Genomic DNA, 16,667 nt, shown 5'->3' with positions numbered 1-16,667 from the left:
TCTCAGCTTCTCATATTCTGGTAGTATATGTATTTCTGTGATACAAAAAAGGTCATTAAGAGACAAGACTGAAAGAAAAGACCAAAATGGATGTCAGAAGAGACTTTAACACTTGCTCTCAATGTAGAGTAACTAAAACAAATGGAAAAAATAATGAAGTAAAAGAGCTGAAAGTAAAATTTCAAAAGGCAGCTTAAAAAGGCAAAGTAAAGTATTACAATCACTTGTGAAAAGACCTGGATTTAGAAATTGAAAAAAGAACATGATCATCATTTATCAAACTCAAAGAACTGAGGAAAAAATCCAATTCTCAAGTTGTGTTATTGAAGGGTTTTAAGGGAAAAATATCGAATGGTACAGGAAGCATCAAAAGAAGATGGGAGGAATATAGAGTCACTGTGCCAGAAAAAATTGGTCAACAATCAACCATTTCAGGAAGTAGCATATGATCAAGAACCAATGGCACTGAAGGAAGAAGTCCAAGCTGTACTGAAGAAATTGATTAAAAAAAAGATTCTAAGAATTTATGGAATAACACTTAGGATGTTTCGATAAATGGATGCAACTTTGGAAGCACTTGCTCATCTATGCCAAGAAATTTGGAAGACAGCTGCCTGGCCAACTAATTGGAAGAGATCCATCTTTGTGCCAATTCCAAATAAAAGTGATCCATCAGAATGAGATTATCAAAGTAAAATTTTGCTGAAGTAAACTCAAAATCAGTTGCAGTAGTACATCAGCATATCACTGCCAGAAATTCAAGTCAGATTCAGAAGAGGACATGGAACAAAGGATATCATTGCTGATATAAGATAAATCTTGAACGAAAGCAGAGAATACCAGAAAGATGTTTACCTGTATTTTATGGCTATGCAAAGGCATTTCACTGTGTAGATCATAACAAATTGTGGATAACATTGTGAATAATGGGAATTCCAGAACACTTAATTATGCTCAATATGGAACCTGTACACTGAAAAAGTGGATACTGCATGGTTTAAAATCAGGAAAGGTGTTCGTCAGTGTTGTATTCTTTCACCGTACTTATTCAATCTTTATGCTGAGCTAATAATCCACCAGCAACTCCTCAGAAAGAAGATGGGCAATCTACTTCTGTAATGATACTGCCTCGGAAACCCAAGGAGGCGTGGCTATGAGTCAGGTCCGACTTGAGGACACATAACAACAACAACAATAACAACTACAGCAATCCAAAAAGTTGGAATGTCTTAGGAACACAGCAAAAGAATTGGTAGAAAACTCTGTAACAAATGGCGATACTCAGATGACACAACCTTGCTTGCTGAAAATGAAAGTGATTTAAATTACTTACTGATGAAGATCAAATATTGCAACCTTAAGTATGGGTTATACCTCAATATAAATAAAACTAAAATCCTCATAACTTGACTAATAAGCAACATTATGATAAACAGAGAAAATATTGAAGTTCCCAAGGATTTCATTTTAGTTGGATACATAATCAATATGATATATTGTATTGGGCAAATCTGCAAAAAACTTCTTTAAAGTATTTACAAGCAAAGATATCACTTTGAGGACTAAGTTGTGCCTGACTCAAGCCAGTGTAGTTTTAGGCACCTCATATATATGGAAGAGTAAAGATGTTAGCAAAAAATATTGAATATAGCATGGACTGCTAGAAGTACAGAAAAATTGGTCTTGGATGACCAATTCCAAACAATTCACCTTTTAAGTGAAAATGGTGGGACTTCTCATATACTTTGGACATGTTATCAGGAGGAACCAGACCTTGGAAAAGGTTATCATTCTTGGTAAAGTAGATAGTCAGTGAGAAAGAGGATGACCCAATGAAATATATTGACACAGTGACTGTATCAATGGGTGCAAACATAGCAATAATTATGTGGATGGTGAAGGATCAGGCAATGTTTCATTCTATTGTACATAGTGTCACTATGAATTGAAATGACTCAGTGGCACCTAACTACAACAGCAAGGACACCTCACTTTTCAACATGGTTAGGTTCCAATGACCAGGTTGTTAGTGAAAATCATTGTTATGCTTAAATGGAGAATGATCACCTCAGATCACAAAATGGATGATGGCTAAAGCATTATATCATTACATAAAATTATATCACTACATAACTGCCAAGCCACTGAGAATCATGACCCAGCCAAGTTGTCACATAACTTTATCCATCACAGCCTCAGTTACTCTTGTCTTATTCCTCAGTTTTTGTTACTGCTAAATGTATGTCATTAATGCACAAAATTCAGATAATAGATTTTTTTTAACTGTTGTTGTAAGTGTGAAATATCAGATAATGAGATATTTGATAAGTTAAAAATAGGTATATTGATTTCAAGCATAACTATTTATTTCTGTAGTCATAATGTAATCAAAAGCACCTTGAATGGATTTGGTATCAATAAGGAATGAATAACAAGATGGGATGCATTTATTATATCCCTTGTAATTTATTTTTTTTTCTGGAAAAAAAAAATGTGAACTGTGACATCAAAAAGGTTTGCCGCTATATTGTCTGTCAGTTCTAATGTATGAAAGATGAGTGAAGCATTTTGAATTAACTGTTAATGTTATGTGCCGTCAAGTTGGACCCGACTCATAGAGACCCTTCCTTGGGTTTCCGAGGCAGTATCACTATGGAAGTAGATTGTCCAATCTTCCTTCTGAGGAGTGCGTTGAATTAACAACTTTGGTGATAATCCCAGTTTTTTCTGATCATTACAGATGAACTTCAGAGTACAAAGTACCTTGCTAAATTGACAACTGACCATAGTGATAGTTCATATGTACTGGACTTCTAATTATTTGTGGGTTGCCTGAGTTAAAAGTGTTGTTTGAGGTTAGATATTTTCTTTTTAAAATGTTTAAGTATCAATTACATTTTCTCTGGAAATAAAACCCACCATAGATTTTTTTTTTTTAATAGAGAGTATGCATTTACAAAAAAATGGAATTTAATTGCAGTAAGAACATTGTGATATGTGGAAATTAGGGATAGCTACAAAGTGATAGTTATAAATAATATTGTAATTAAGGGAAAATATGTGAGGAGAAACCCACACAGGAAAAGAAATTAAAGTGTATTGTTTATGTGTGGAAAATTTGAGTTTATTTGTTATCTTCAGTTGATATGATCTCAGGAGAAATAAGTTGATATAGAGGAGAAAATTAAAATTTTAAACTGGGAATAAAAAGTTTTGGATTCTAGTTCTTATACTAAGCAGACATAGAAACTGAAGGGGATGGTTCATTTTCTCTGAGACTCTTTTTATGTCTATAAAATAATGAGATTGTCCAAAAATATAAGTAAGGCATTATTTTAGCTATAATTTTTGTTCCATCCAATATGCTACTTTTTATTCCATCCAATATATTACTTACACAGATTTAGAGAAATTCTATATGAATGTTAATGGAGCTTTTATTTTTTAATGATAAGAATTTTCCCTATTTTCCAAGTCTGTGAGGGATCATTAAATCATAATTAATGTAAATTATTTATTTTGTTTTTCTCAGTATGTATTATAATTGACTGCTTTTCTTATGAGACATAAAGAAGGAAGTTGAAACTTTTTTTTTCTTTTTATAAATAATAACATTACATTGTTAACTAAAGTTTAATGGATAGGATTAATGTTCTCCAGTTTTTTAAGACTCCAGTTCGCTCTGAGACTTCAAGCAACACCACTCAATAAACTGACTTGAGTTCATCTTTTACTTACATATCTTCTGAAATTGTTTCCTTTTTTTTTAAGACTAATTGAAATCTGATATTTTAGAAAACTCTGTAACTTGATAGTGTTCTTTGTTTTTTTTTTTAAATCTTTTATTGAAAAAATATACTTAATAAATACAAGTCACCTAATTTCTTCCTTTCTTAATGGATTGAAAACAGAGGTTTGAGAGAAGTAGTATCTATTTCATTGAATTCTCTTTCTTTGAAAAAAAAAAAAAAAAAAATCTCTGCCTGAAACAATCCTAAAAGCTGTTACTGACTTTTAGATATAGAGTGTAGTATTCTTTAAACTAAAGTTGGCAACTGTGTAATTACCTTTCTCACTAGGGAGAAGATAATGAAGACAGTAGTCAATAGGTAGTTAAACGATCTTTTTCAGCTTTTAAGCCTCTGTGATTCCCTAGTTACTCAGTCCAGAGAGGATCCTACTCCCTACAAGAACTCTTTCCCCAAAGACTATTGGAAACATCAGGCTTTTGACTAAAAAAGAACATCTAAGCTTGTCAGTATTGTTAGGGGTAGGAAAGATAATAGTTTTGATACATTTTTCAGGTTCAGGCATCATACTTCTATGATTAACCGTATTTTCTGGTCATTAACAAACTCCCACTGAGGAATGAACAGTGATGTTACTAAAGAGAGGTGGGGGGCTTGGACTGCACCAGGTGATACTGTCAGGAAGGTGACACTAAAATTTTTGTTCAGTGTTTCAGCTGAAATTTATTATTTCTTTTAATAAAAATAATATCTTTAAAAGTTATAACAACAAAAACCTTTTTCGTAAGGCTAGCTTACATGTTGTAGCGTAGTGGCTAAGACACTTGACTGCTAACCAGAAGGCTGGTGGTACAAACCCACCAGCCACTCCTCAGAAGGAAGACGGGGCAATCTACTTCCGTAGTGATACTGCCTCGGAAACCCAAGGAGGGGTCGCTATGAGTCGGGTCCGACTCGAAGGCACATAAAAACAACAAAACGACACCTGGCTACAACTTTATACTAACTTTTTGAACCTGGTAATGCATTCTGGTCAAAGTTGTCATTACCCAATTATAATGATGCTTTGAAACTTTTTATTATGATGATGATGATGATGATTTGTGTGAAAGTTTGCAAAGCAAATTCACATTCCATACAGCAACTCACACACACTTTGTCTCATGATACTAGCTACAATTTCCCACAATGTGACAGCTCCCAACCCACTTCCCTCTTCCCTCGTGTTCTTCCCTCCCATGCACTCCTGCCACCTGAGCTGTCTCCCTGTGCATACACAGGCCTTCTATTCTCCCACGATTGATCCCTCTAAGGAGAGTATCTACCTAATGTAAACGTGCAGCACATATGCCTGTCCTTTGCTTGAAAAATATGGAACACTTCATGGACTTGTGTGTCATACTTGCACAGGGGCCATGCTAATCTTCTCTGCATTGTTCTAATTTTAGTATATGTGCTGCCAAAGTGAACACTGAAATGTAGTTTCGTCTGCATGCACTATGAGTACATAGTGCTTTTTGTGTGTGTTGTTTTCATTACTGCCAGTGTTTTTAGTGGCTGATTTTGTCAAATTATCTGATGTTTTAGCTACAACATTGTGGTAGTTGGCGTTTATGAAACTGTATAAGCAACTTCTGAGAATGAAGGTGTTGTTCTTGTTCTTATGTGCCGTCGAGTCAGACCCAACTTGTAGCGACCCCTTCTTGGGTTTCCTAGGCAGTATCACTATGGAAGTAGATTGCCCAGCCTTCCTTCTGAGGAGTGGTTAGTGGGTTTGAACCTCCAGCCTTCTGGTTAGCGGTCAAGTGCCTTTGGCATTATGCTACCAGAGCTCCCAAAAATGAAGTGTTGTTGTTGTTGTTGTTGTTATGTGCCGTCAAGTCGGACCCAACTCATGGTAACCCCTCCTTGGATTTCCAAAGTAGTATCACTACAGAAGTAGATTGCCCCATCTTCCTTGCGAGGAGTGGCTGGTGGGTTTGAACCACCAGCGTTCTGGTTAGCAGGCAAGTGCCTTAGGCGCTATGCTACCAGATCTCCTAAAAATGAAGTAGTAATTAAAAAAAAAAAAAAAAACACAAAACCAAACACACAACCACAAAACAACTTACTGCCATTGAGTCAGATCGGACTCATAGCAACACTGCCTTGGACCCAAGGTGATATCTCTAAGGAAGTAGATTTGCCATTCTTCCTTCAGAGGAGCGGCTGGTGAGTTTGAACCACCAGCCTTCTGGTTAGCAGTCAGATGCCTTAGGCATCTTGCCACCAGAGCTCCCAATTAAAGGAAAAGAGGGGGAAAATCGAAAAGCTTTCTTCTCAGTTAAAAATAATGTTGTAACTAATAAGTTATAATATGTAATATGTTAAATATGTAATAATGTAATTCAGTGTAGAAAGATTTTACAAAATAATTTTGTTATTAGCATTCATATAACCTAAGAAATATTACATTTAAGCAAGTTAAAACTGTATTTATCACATAATATTGTGTGATTAAAATTTCTGTATGGTCTGGTATAGGAGGAAGTTCATGATAGTGGTGGAGTGACACTTTGAGTTGCCACACAGGGAGGCACCAATCCTAGTGATAATGCTTGGAATGAATGATTTCCAAATCGTCATTTTGTAAATGTTTATTGAATAATATGGTTATGGAAGGTTAAAAATATATGAGGCAGTGGGGATACAGAGGTTTATTAGGCATTATTCTTTCCTTCTATATTTAGGAGGAAAAAAAGAGAACTATTATGTGCAAGATGGCATGTTGTTGTAAGAATAAATGTTTAGTGGGATTACATAGAGTGTAGAAATTAATTTTAGGAGAAGACTGAAGTCAGAGAAAACTTTAGAGCAGAATTATGAGCTGAACATAAAGGAAGAGTATAAAGTATTTCCAGGTGGACAAAGAATGGAAAGGACTTGCTGGTTGTGAATGAGTGGGTGGGGTAGCCAATAAGAGACACCACCATAAAGACAAGGACTTTAGTTTGCTAGAATCCAATCTGGTGGTCTTGGACAGGAAGTTGAAATCAAATTTCATGACAAAGGTTAAGGCTGCTGAGTTTAACAAGGGCTAGATTATGAGGAATGTTTCTTGGAAGCAAGAATGGCCAGACTTTGTCTCTCCTCCTACTTTGGTCATGTTGTCAGAAGGGACCATTCTCTGGAGAAGGATGTCATGCTTGGTAGGGTCAATGAAAGAGGGGAAAGCCCTCACCAAGATGGATTGACATGGTGGCTGCAGCGATGGGCTCAGGTATAGTAGGGATTGTGAGGCTGCCACAGGACCAGGCAGTGTTTTGTTCTGTCGTACATAAGGTCACTATGAGTCAGAGATGACTTGACAGCACATACCAACAACGAGATCATAGGGGTGCTTATATTCATCATTAACAATTTGGAACTACTGAAACACTTTAAAGTAAAAGCTTATGTGATCAGTTCTGTATTTCAGAATGGTCATTCTGGGAGCTGGATATGGCAGTAATGAACCGATAATTATTAGGTCTAGTCTCCTACTCAACCTGAAATGTTCTTTTCTTAAACTCCACAAATCACATCTATTTACTGACTACAAACTAAAGTACTAACATTCCCTTAACCTCTACCATTCACTTCTTGCCTCACATGCTTCAGACAAAATGATCATTATTTCTTTCTTCTCTGATCACTCATTTTATTTAATTACTACAGATGATCTACATTCAGTTCTAACTGGTAAAACAAAAACCTCAAAATGTTTTTCAGTACTTTGAACAGACTAATTGCTTAGTTTATGGTATTTTGTACATGAATTATCAGTCCTTAGGAGGGTAATTGTTTTTTCTTGAAATTAAGATAGAATAAGGTTCATCATGCAGCTTACATTTTAAAAGCATAGATAGCAGTAAGAATGGTAGGAAATATTTCCATAGCTAGCATTGTTTTGCTAAATGGTGCCCAGTTTCCAGCTTCCCTGCTCTGCACATATAATGCCGTGATGAGGCATCTCTATTTACTTGTACAAGGTAATATTTGTTTTGCTAATTAGTCAACTCAAAAGAAAATTCAATATTAGGTGGTTGCACTAATAGAATTTATGTAAAATACATGATATAAAATTTCAGCAAAAAATAGTAAATGAAAGGTAAATGTATTTTATTTGGTAACCCAAAAGAATGTATAGATTTAAAATGATAATTATTTATATAGTTACTTTTTCTTTGTTCAAATAAATGACATACATGTTGTTACAAAAGAATAGCTATGTTTACTGTAGGCTAGAGAAGATTTAATGTACTTACTTATGAAAATTTCCTAAAGCAACCTACAGCCAATAACTGTGAAAAAATGAGAGGATGCTGGGATAAGATTCTGAGGGGAGGGTTGGAGTAAGATTCACGTTTCTTGGAAGAATTTTCCTAAATCATCTATGCTCATATCTTATATAATCATATTAAGTTGCTGTTAGGTGCCATCAAGGCATGACCCTTTGTACAACAGAAAGAAACAATGGCCAGTCCTTTGCCATCCCCATAATCATTGCTATGTTTGAGCTCATTGTTGCAGCCACTGTGTTAACTCATTTCATTAAGAATCTTTCCCCTTTTTGCTGACCCTTTACTTTACCAAGCTTATTACCTTTCTCCAGGGACTGGTCCCTCCTGATAGCAGGACCAAAGTATGAGCGATGAAGTCTCTCCACCACCACCTGTCTGTCAGTTTGTCATATCGTGGTGGCTTGTGCGTTGCTATAATGCTGAAAGCTCTGCCACTGGTATTTCAGTACCAATAGGGTTGCCCATGGTGTACAGGTTTTAGTGGAGTTTTCCAGAATATGACAAAGTAGGCAGAAGGCTGTGGAAGTCTACTTCGGAAAAAAATGATCTCTGAAAACCTTATGGATATGTAACCATATTTTAGACTTATGCACATGACTGATTCTTCACTCTATTACTATATATTTTAGGGTGAAGATGGTTTTCCTGGATTCAAAGGTGACATGGGTCTTAAAGGTGACAGAGTAAGTAAAAATAAAATTTTCACTAATTCAGATAAATTACATATATGTATGTATGTATGTAAAGATAAGAGAGTATTTCTATATATTCTATTATCTTTACATATGGCAAGCAAAGATAAATAATATATTTATTCTACTAGAGATATTTCCCCCAAGTTTTCTGTGTTTAATTTTGTGGAGATTATATATTATCCATTGTCATTTAAATATTATATTGAATTTGTCTTTTACATTTTATATTATATTCCTTAGGAGCTCAGGTAGCATAGTGCCTAAGGCACTTGACTGCTAACCAGAAGGCTGGCGGTTCAAACCCACCAGCCACTCCTCGGAAGGAAGGTTGGGCAATCCTACTTCCGTAATAATACTGCCTTGGAAACCCAAGGAGGGGTCGCTATGAGTCGGGGCCGACTCAAGGGCATATAACAACAACAACTAACAACAATTATATTCCTATATGCCCAAGTTGAGATAGATACAGATATACATATATATAGTGCTTGTTGACACAATTTTAGAAAATGATACAATTAAAAGAAGTAATGTGATAGATTTTTTAAATTGTCATATATAATATGCTATTCTGTCTGAAAACTGTATGTATGCAACTTTCATGGATTTATTATAATGGTGGTCTTGAATTTTTAAGTGTAATACTAGTATATTTTATTGAGAATAATTATTTTATACATAATAGTATCTAATTGAAAAAAAAGAGGAGAATATAATAGAATACATTTGTTTCCCTAAAATGCATATACAATCTGTGCACAGAATCAGAACAATAACTTACATAGTCTAGTAAACAACACTTTGAAGTGCAAAATAGAGAAAATTTTCTTGTCTTCTGAACACTGATTCCCAAAGGTATTATCTAATCTTGATACTTATTTACATATCTCTCTGCAACACAGATGTATTAAAAACAATTTAATATGATACACAGGAGCATCTGTCTTTTATAAGTTTTCAAAATGTCAGAGTGTATTCAGTTCTTTAATCAGTAATGAAATGATTGATGAAATCAAACACTTACCATGTCACAAACAAGAATGAATAAACAAGCCAAGAGTTGAAGAATATGACCTTTTGACAAACTATGATCTCTGCCATTCAATCTCCAAATATGTTACAAACTAAAAGAATATTGTTATTTTATATTTTAGGGAGAAGTTGGTCAAGTAGGCCCAAGAGGAGAAGATGGTCCTGAAGGCCCGAAAGGTCGAGCAGGTCCAACTGGAGACCCTGGTCCTTCTGGTCAAGCAGGAGAGAAGGTTAGTAAAGAACTGTAAATTCACAGGTTCTCTTGAAGATGATGCTTAGTTGTCATTTTAAAATATGTTAATCACTCATGTCAGAAATCTAGAGAATTCTATCAAATTTAAAACATTTCCATATCCTTTTGTCATTTTCTAGCCCCTTCTGCACTCCTTGACCATGTGGGATCAGCAGCTCTTAAAGTTATTCCACATAAGACCACTCAGTAGTTGTCATCTGGTTGATCTTGGCTCATGGCAATCAGATGTCAGTGTTAGTGTAGAACTGCATTGTATAGGGTTTTCACTGCTAATTTTTTGGATGTAGATCACCAGGCCTTGCCTCCTGTATGCCTCCAAGTATATTTGAACCTCCAACTTTTTGGTTAACAGCCAAATATTTTAACTGTTTGCACAACTGATGGTTTATTCCACATTAGATGTTGAGAATTTGAATGTGATTATAGAGAGATGAAATAAATAATCCATGAAAGATGGTCTATTTATTGGTTTGTGACTAAAAAAATCATACTTCACTACTCAAACTATTGTGTACATTTTCTACTTTTTCCACATAAATATGTATTTCCACAGGGGTAGTGTTTTTTAAAAGAATGATATTTAGTTCCAACTTCAAGAGGTTTTTTTTTCTTGGTAGTGGGAGTTTGGCCCAGGAATTAGTATGTTTTAAAACATCTCCAGGTAAGTCTAATATTGGTAAGATTAAGAGCCACTGGACTACATGTTTGTGTCAAAAATGATATGCAACCATTATATTACATTTAAATGAAATATAGGCAACTTTACATAGCTGTGGTAGCAAGTGCCTAAGGCATTTCACTACTAACCAGAAGGCTGGTGGTTCAAATTCACCAGCCACTCTGAAAGAAGACTGGGCAATCTACTTCCATAAAGATTTACCGCCTCAGAAACTCAAAGGGGGTTGCTATGAGTCAGAATTGACTCGATGGCAGTCAGTTTTTTTTTTTGGGGGGGGGCGGGCGGTTTATAGGCAACTTTGAGCTCTGGTAGCATAGTGGCTAAAGCACTTGACTGCTAACCAGAAGGCTGGCGGTTCAAACCCACACTCCTCGGAAGGAAGGTTGGGCAATCTTACTTCTGTAGTGATACTGCCTCAGAAACCCAAGGAGGGGTCACTATGAGTTGGGGCCGACTCGACTGCAAACAGCAACAACAACAGACTTTCAATGGCAAGCTCTGGTAGCGTAATGCCTAAGGCACTTGACTGCTAATCAGAAGGCTGGCAGTTCAAACCCACCAACCACTCTTCAGAAGGAAGATGGGGCAATCTACTTCCATAGTGATACTGCCTCGGAAACCCAAGGAGGGGTCACTATGTGTTGGGTCCGACTTGACAGCACATAACAACAACAAAAACAACAGACTTTCAATGACATTGTAAACTTTTTATAGTATATGGCGAGGTTAAATTGGGGGGGGGGGGAAACCTCTAGAAATTTCTATGACAAGTGGTATTCTTTATTGTATAATAATGTAAAATATAAGTAGTATCATTTGGTGGTATCTTTATTATTATTTCCATACATACATACACACATATATCTTTTACCTAAAGTTTCTGAAATAACCATACCATTACTTTATAAAAGAAAGAAATACCACGCTATTCGGAAAAGTATAATCTACATATATAGATTGTGCACAGGATCTCATACATCATTTTCCTAAATAATTATTTTTCTTGGTATTGTAAGTAAAAGTAATAGGGGACAATACAATTATATTCTTCTACAATTTGACATCACAATTTCCAATAGATCATTAAATAAATAAGAATCAGCACAAAGTTGGTTCCTAGGAGAATGAGGTCAAGTATATCTCAGCTTTTCAACTTCTCCATTCACTGCAACACTACAGAACTCACAGACTATACTTAAGGGTTACGTGGTTTACTAGGGTGAAGGATGAATCTCATGAGTACAGGACATGAATGGGCAGGAATAAGAGGCTACAACTAAGGAGTAATTTAGGAGCAGCAATAACAGGTAATTGAAAGAGGTTTGGAAAGGCCTCCGAAGCAGAGGGCATCTCTCTTTTCAGGAAGCTTTCCTTCTAGGATTCTTTCCCTCAGAAAACACCAGGAGCCTTAGCATTTCTGGCTTTTATCAGTCAGTCCACATACTCGTTATTGGTTACCAAGTGGACTTCAGACTGGCTCTTATTCATCAATACAAATCCTCCAGTGTGGCCAATGTAGCCCAATTACTCTAAGGTATTTTTCCTCAGAGTGCAGGGACAAAGTCCAAATTAATTAAGGTAAAGTAACTCTTAACCCCACAAAGGCCAATGAAGTGGTGTTTGGGTGGTGAAAAGAAAAGATCAGGCAAAACCAAGGACTTCCATGACCTTGAACACTTTCATTTAAATTGCTCAGTTGCCATCAGTTTATTTCTATTCTGGGACTTCCTCTCTTTTCATCTCTACTCTCTCCTGTATGAATGGTCTGACCAACTTTCTGAGGCTTCTGTAGTTTAAAACCACAAGATTCTACATCTTTTATATTTCATTAACATTTTTTATTGAAATATTGAAGTTGCATTCCACCATATTGAAAATGCAAATAAATTTTATCTCTGGATTTATTGTGCTATGACTCTAAAAATGAAAAGTCAGTATATTCTAATGTAATAATTAACATAGAACAAAAATAGCTTTGTGGTCATAATTAGAGGTTTCATTAACCTTGAAATCGATGGCATAAAACAAGTTAGCATAATGTAATGTATCCAAGGGGACATCAAAAAGCTTTTTGGGGCTTTTTTGCATATTTTCCATCTAAAGATTGCTTACCAAGCAGTGTGGATCTTGAAACATATAACTCTTTTGTTCAATCTGTAATAACAAAGTCATAAACTAAATATGTTCTGAATTTCTTGCTTTGGTTCGTTCAGTGAGATTATTCTTTTTGCTCATAAAGTATTGTTCAGCTTTTGAGGCTTCATACGGTAATATGGATTTGTGTTTATTTTATTTAAATATACTTCTGGAATAAGATATTGTGTGCCTGCTAATGTTTAATATTTTGATAAATGGTATTTTATAAATGAAATGTGTTTTATCAATAAAGGAAAATGAGGGACAGTAAAGTTTCACAAATATTTTATTCAGTTTATTAGTTGATTTATTTCTCCATCTCACTGCATGTTTGCATTCATGCTTGGTTGTGAAATAAATTTCAGGGAACTCATTTTGTTAGTACAGCATTTTAAACCCCTTGGTATTTGGTATACATTGTTGTAATCCATTATAATTTACAATGTGTTTTAGCATTTCAGATTGAGGAATGACTTCATTGAACTAGAACAAGATAGTCACACATTGAAACATTTATTTTCAGAAAACTCCACCAAAATCTTTGCTATTTAGCTGTGGCTCTCAACATTTAGTGTATATATTAACCTATACCTACCCAGATATTTGTATAAAAGAAGTTTGGCACAAATTTTAATTTAGAATTTCATAATATAGTTATTTAAACTTGACTGATTCTATGAGAAAAAGTTAAATAACTCAAGATTGATTGCTAATAGTTATGTTGTAAGTAATAAAATGACTATCAAAAAATTACTTTAATTGGAATAATAATATCTAAATATATTCCCAACTATATCAAGTAATTTAAGCTGCATTTTGATGTTGAAAAACTTAGTGTTTTATTCAGTCATGTTTTAGAGTTCATGAAGGATTCTATGTCCCCAAAGAAAGCACTATAACTTACACAACAAAGGGTATGTTAGCCAGCATTATAGCTTTAGAAATATATCCATGTCATCCTTTTTACCCCTCTTTAAATGAGGAAAGACAATTAAAGTAAAGTATGATTAAAACTTGTAAATCTTCCTTCCGGGTGTGAAAATACATGGTTCTAACATCTAGTAAAATCACTTCTATTTAAACTTAATTCAACTTAGAATATTTACTTTACTATTCTTATTTTTAACTTTAGGGGAAACTTGGTGTTCCAGGACTACCAGGATATCCAGGAAGACAAGGTCCAAAGGTAAATCAATTACTTTGATTTTCATACCTTATCACTATTTTGGGTGAATCACAAATGATTTCCTTATAGTTATAGATGATATATATTGAAAATATAATTTCCCAAAAAAGAATCATAGGGACTGTGGTATGTGGAGTGGGGAAAATCAAAAAGCCTAGGTAATAGGGATAATGGATTGGAATGTTTGAGGGGACAAGGATCATAAAAGGCATGGCATAGTCAGCTACTTCCTTGCAGTATTTCATAGGAGAACACATGTCTATCTAACAGTGATGAAGTGGATGGACAGGTATTCTACATCTTCCACACTATTTATTGACCTTCATTCCTACCATTATTAATGAGTTTCCTATGACTGCTATAACAAAATACAAAAAGTTGATGGCTTAAAACAATATAAATTTATTTTCTCAAAGTTCTGAATGCCAGAAGTCTGATATGGTTAGGGTGTTGACAGGGCTGTGCTCTCTCTGAAGGCTGAAGGGAGGACCCTTCCTTGTGTCTTCCAACTTCTTCAGCTGCAGACATTCCTTGGCTGTGGCTGCATAACTCTAACCTCTGTCTTTGTCTTTACATAGCCCTCTCCTTTGTCAGTCTATGTCTTCTCCTCTTCCGTTTCTTAGAAGTACACTTATCATTGGATTTAAGGCCTACCCAGATAATCCAGATAATAAAGATACCCTTAATTACATCTGCAAAGACATTTTTTCCAAATAAGATAGCATTTCATTTCCAGGGATTTGGACGTGGGCATATTTTATGGGCCACCCCTGTTCAACTCACTGCAACATCCAGAAACTGTTTTTAACTATTTTCAAAATGTATGTTTTAAGTGTAAGGATGTGTTTGTTTTTATTTGTTGCCAAGTCAAGGGTCTGATTCTTTGCAACCCCATGTGTAACTGGTGTGCCAAAGTCTGAGGTCATCACAAAAGACAAACCAAGCACTGTAACTCTGTGGGATAATGCTGTACTTACATAAAGGAGAGACAGAGCGAGATTTGTTTCAGTTGTAGCCACTGATCTCCTATGGTCAATGAGTATGCCTCTGTGGCCAGTCCAAGGAGATACCTTGTTTCTTTCCCACTGGGAACAAATAGAGAAGTAGGCCTGGACAGAAGTGATATGGTGTTTGTGCATAAGCAAGAGTCAGAGAAAGTTATCATGTGTCCAGAACAGGGAGAAAGGCTTCTGCCATAAAAAAGAGGGTTCAGAGGAGAGAGAGAGGGAGATCCAATTCCTATTCTCCTTATTAGAGAATGATAGAGGCCCAAGGCCTCGTTTACACAGCCTGGATGGGAAACTTAAAGGCAGACCATCCTTCCAACAATAGAAAAATGTTTGACTCCCTTGTTGTTGCTGTTGTGTTAATCCATATTATTGAGGATTTCCCTCATTTTCACTGACTCTCTACTTTACCAAACATGATATTTTCCCCATTGATTGGTCTTTCCTTATGATGTGTCCAAAGTAAGTAAGTAAAAGTTTTACAATCATCACTTCTAAGGAGGATACTGGTTGTATTTCTTCCAAGTCTGATTTATTACTTTCAGCATAGCACAGTATATTCAGTATTTTCACCAACATCACAGTTCAAAAGCATCAGTTCTTTAACTGCCTTCCTTTGAAACTGTCCAGCTATCACATCCATATGAAGTAATTGAAGAGACCATGGCTTTGGTCAAGTACACCTTAGTCATCAAAATGATATCTTTAAACATTAAACAGATCTTTTGCAGTAGATTTACCCCATACCATATGTTGTTTGATTTTTGACTGCTGCTTCTGTGGACATTAATTGTTGATCCAACTAGAATAAGACTGCTCTAAACATGCATGTTTATCTCAATGTACTAATTTTCCTTAAGCTAATAATCAAATGTTGTGAAGACTGCACTTACGGGTTGACTAATTACCTTAAGGTGGTTAAATGACTTAATATATAAATGCTAGTTGTTAATATAAGAATAGTTATAGCATTCTTTTATATGTACATGAGATGATCTGTCTATCTCTCTGTCTATATGTCTATTTTTCTGTCTATGCAAGTTATTTATGCAAGTGTGATACATTCAAGCATGACAGGCATAGTAGATAGGATCCACTCCTAGTTTCTATAATAGCATCAAACATATACCTATTCATATAGTTCACAGGTGTGAAAAATATCCTACCTTCTGGCAACTGTGAACTGTACTACTCTTACATTCACTCATCATCATCATTCGGTGGTTTGGTTTATTATTCTTATTTAATTTTGTTTTATAATTTTTAAAATTGATTTTCCAGTAATTTCTTTACATGTTGTTGTTATTATGCACCATTGAGTCGGACTTGACTCATAGCGACCCCTCCTTGGGTTTCTGAGGCGGTATTACTACGGAAGTAGATTGCCCCATCTTCCTTCCAAGGAGTGGCTGGTGGGTATGAACTGCCAGCCTTCTGGTTAGCAATCAAGTGTCTTAGGCACTACACTACCAGAGCTCCCTTCTTTTACATGTTGTTGTTGTTATGTGCCGTCGAGTCAGCCCTGACTCATAGCGACCCCTCCTTGGGTTTCTGAGGCAGTATCACTACGGAAGTAGGATTGCCCATATGTAATGTGACTAGGGCTGG

At 35.5% G+C, this 16,667-nt stretch overlaps 1 protein-coding gene and 1 non-coding gene across 2 annotated transcripts in view; one reads left to right on the top strand and one right to left on the bottom strand.

The window, feature by feature from the left end:
- The window catches only part of COL11A1 (collagen type XI alpha 1 chain), a 316,494-nt gene that overhangs the window by 169,315 nt on the left and 130,512 nt on the right, over nucleotides 1-16,667 (top strand). Inside the window, exons 29-31 of the mRNA XM_007951592.2 lie at nucleotides 8,701-8,754; nucleotides 9,921-10,028; nucleotides 13,999-14,052. Coding sequence (XP_007949783.1) covers nucleotides 8,701-8,754; nucleotides 9,921-10,028; nucleotides 13,999-14,052 — 216 coding nt within the window. The remainder of the gene's footprint in view (nucleotides 1-8,700; nucleotides 8,755-9,920; nucleotides 10,029-13,998; nucleotides 14,053-16,667) is intronic.
- LOC122151104 lies at nucleotides 5,115-5,221 on the bottom strand. The gene has a single exon (XR_006163975.1). It is a non-coding gene; the product is annotated as a U6 spliceosomal RNA (small nuclear RNA).

This window comes from Orycteropus afer, unplaced genomic scaffold (assembly GCF_000298275.1).
Source record: "Orycteropus afer afer isolate SDZICR_OR568_19922 unplaced genomic scaffold, OryAfe1.0 scaffold00301, whole genome shotgun sequence".
NCBI lineage: Eukaryota > Metazoa > Chordata > Mammalia > Tubulidentata > Orycteropodidae > Orycteropus > Orycteropus afer.
Note: the sequence above shows the minus strand (reverse complement) of the source record. Positions and strands in the feature narration are given on the sequence as shown.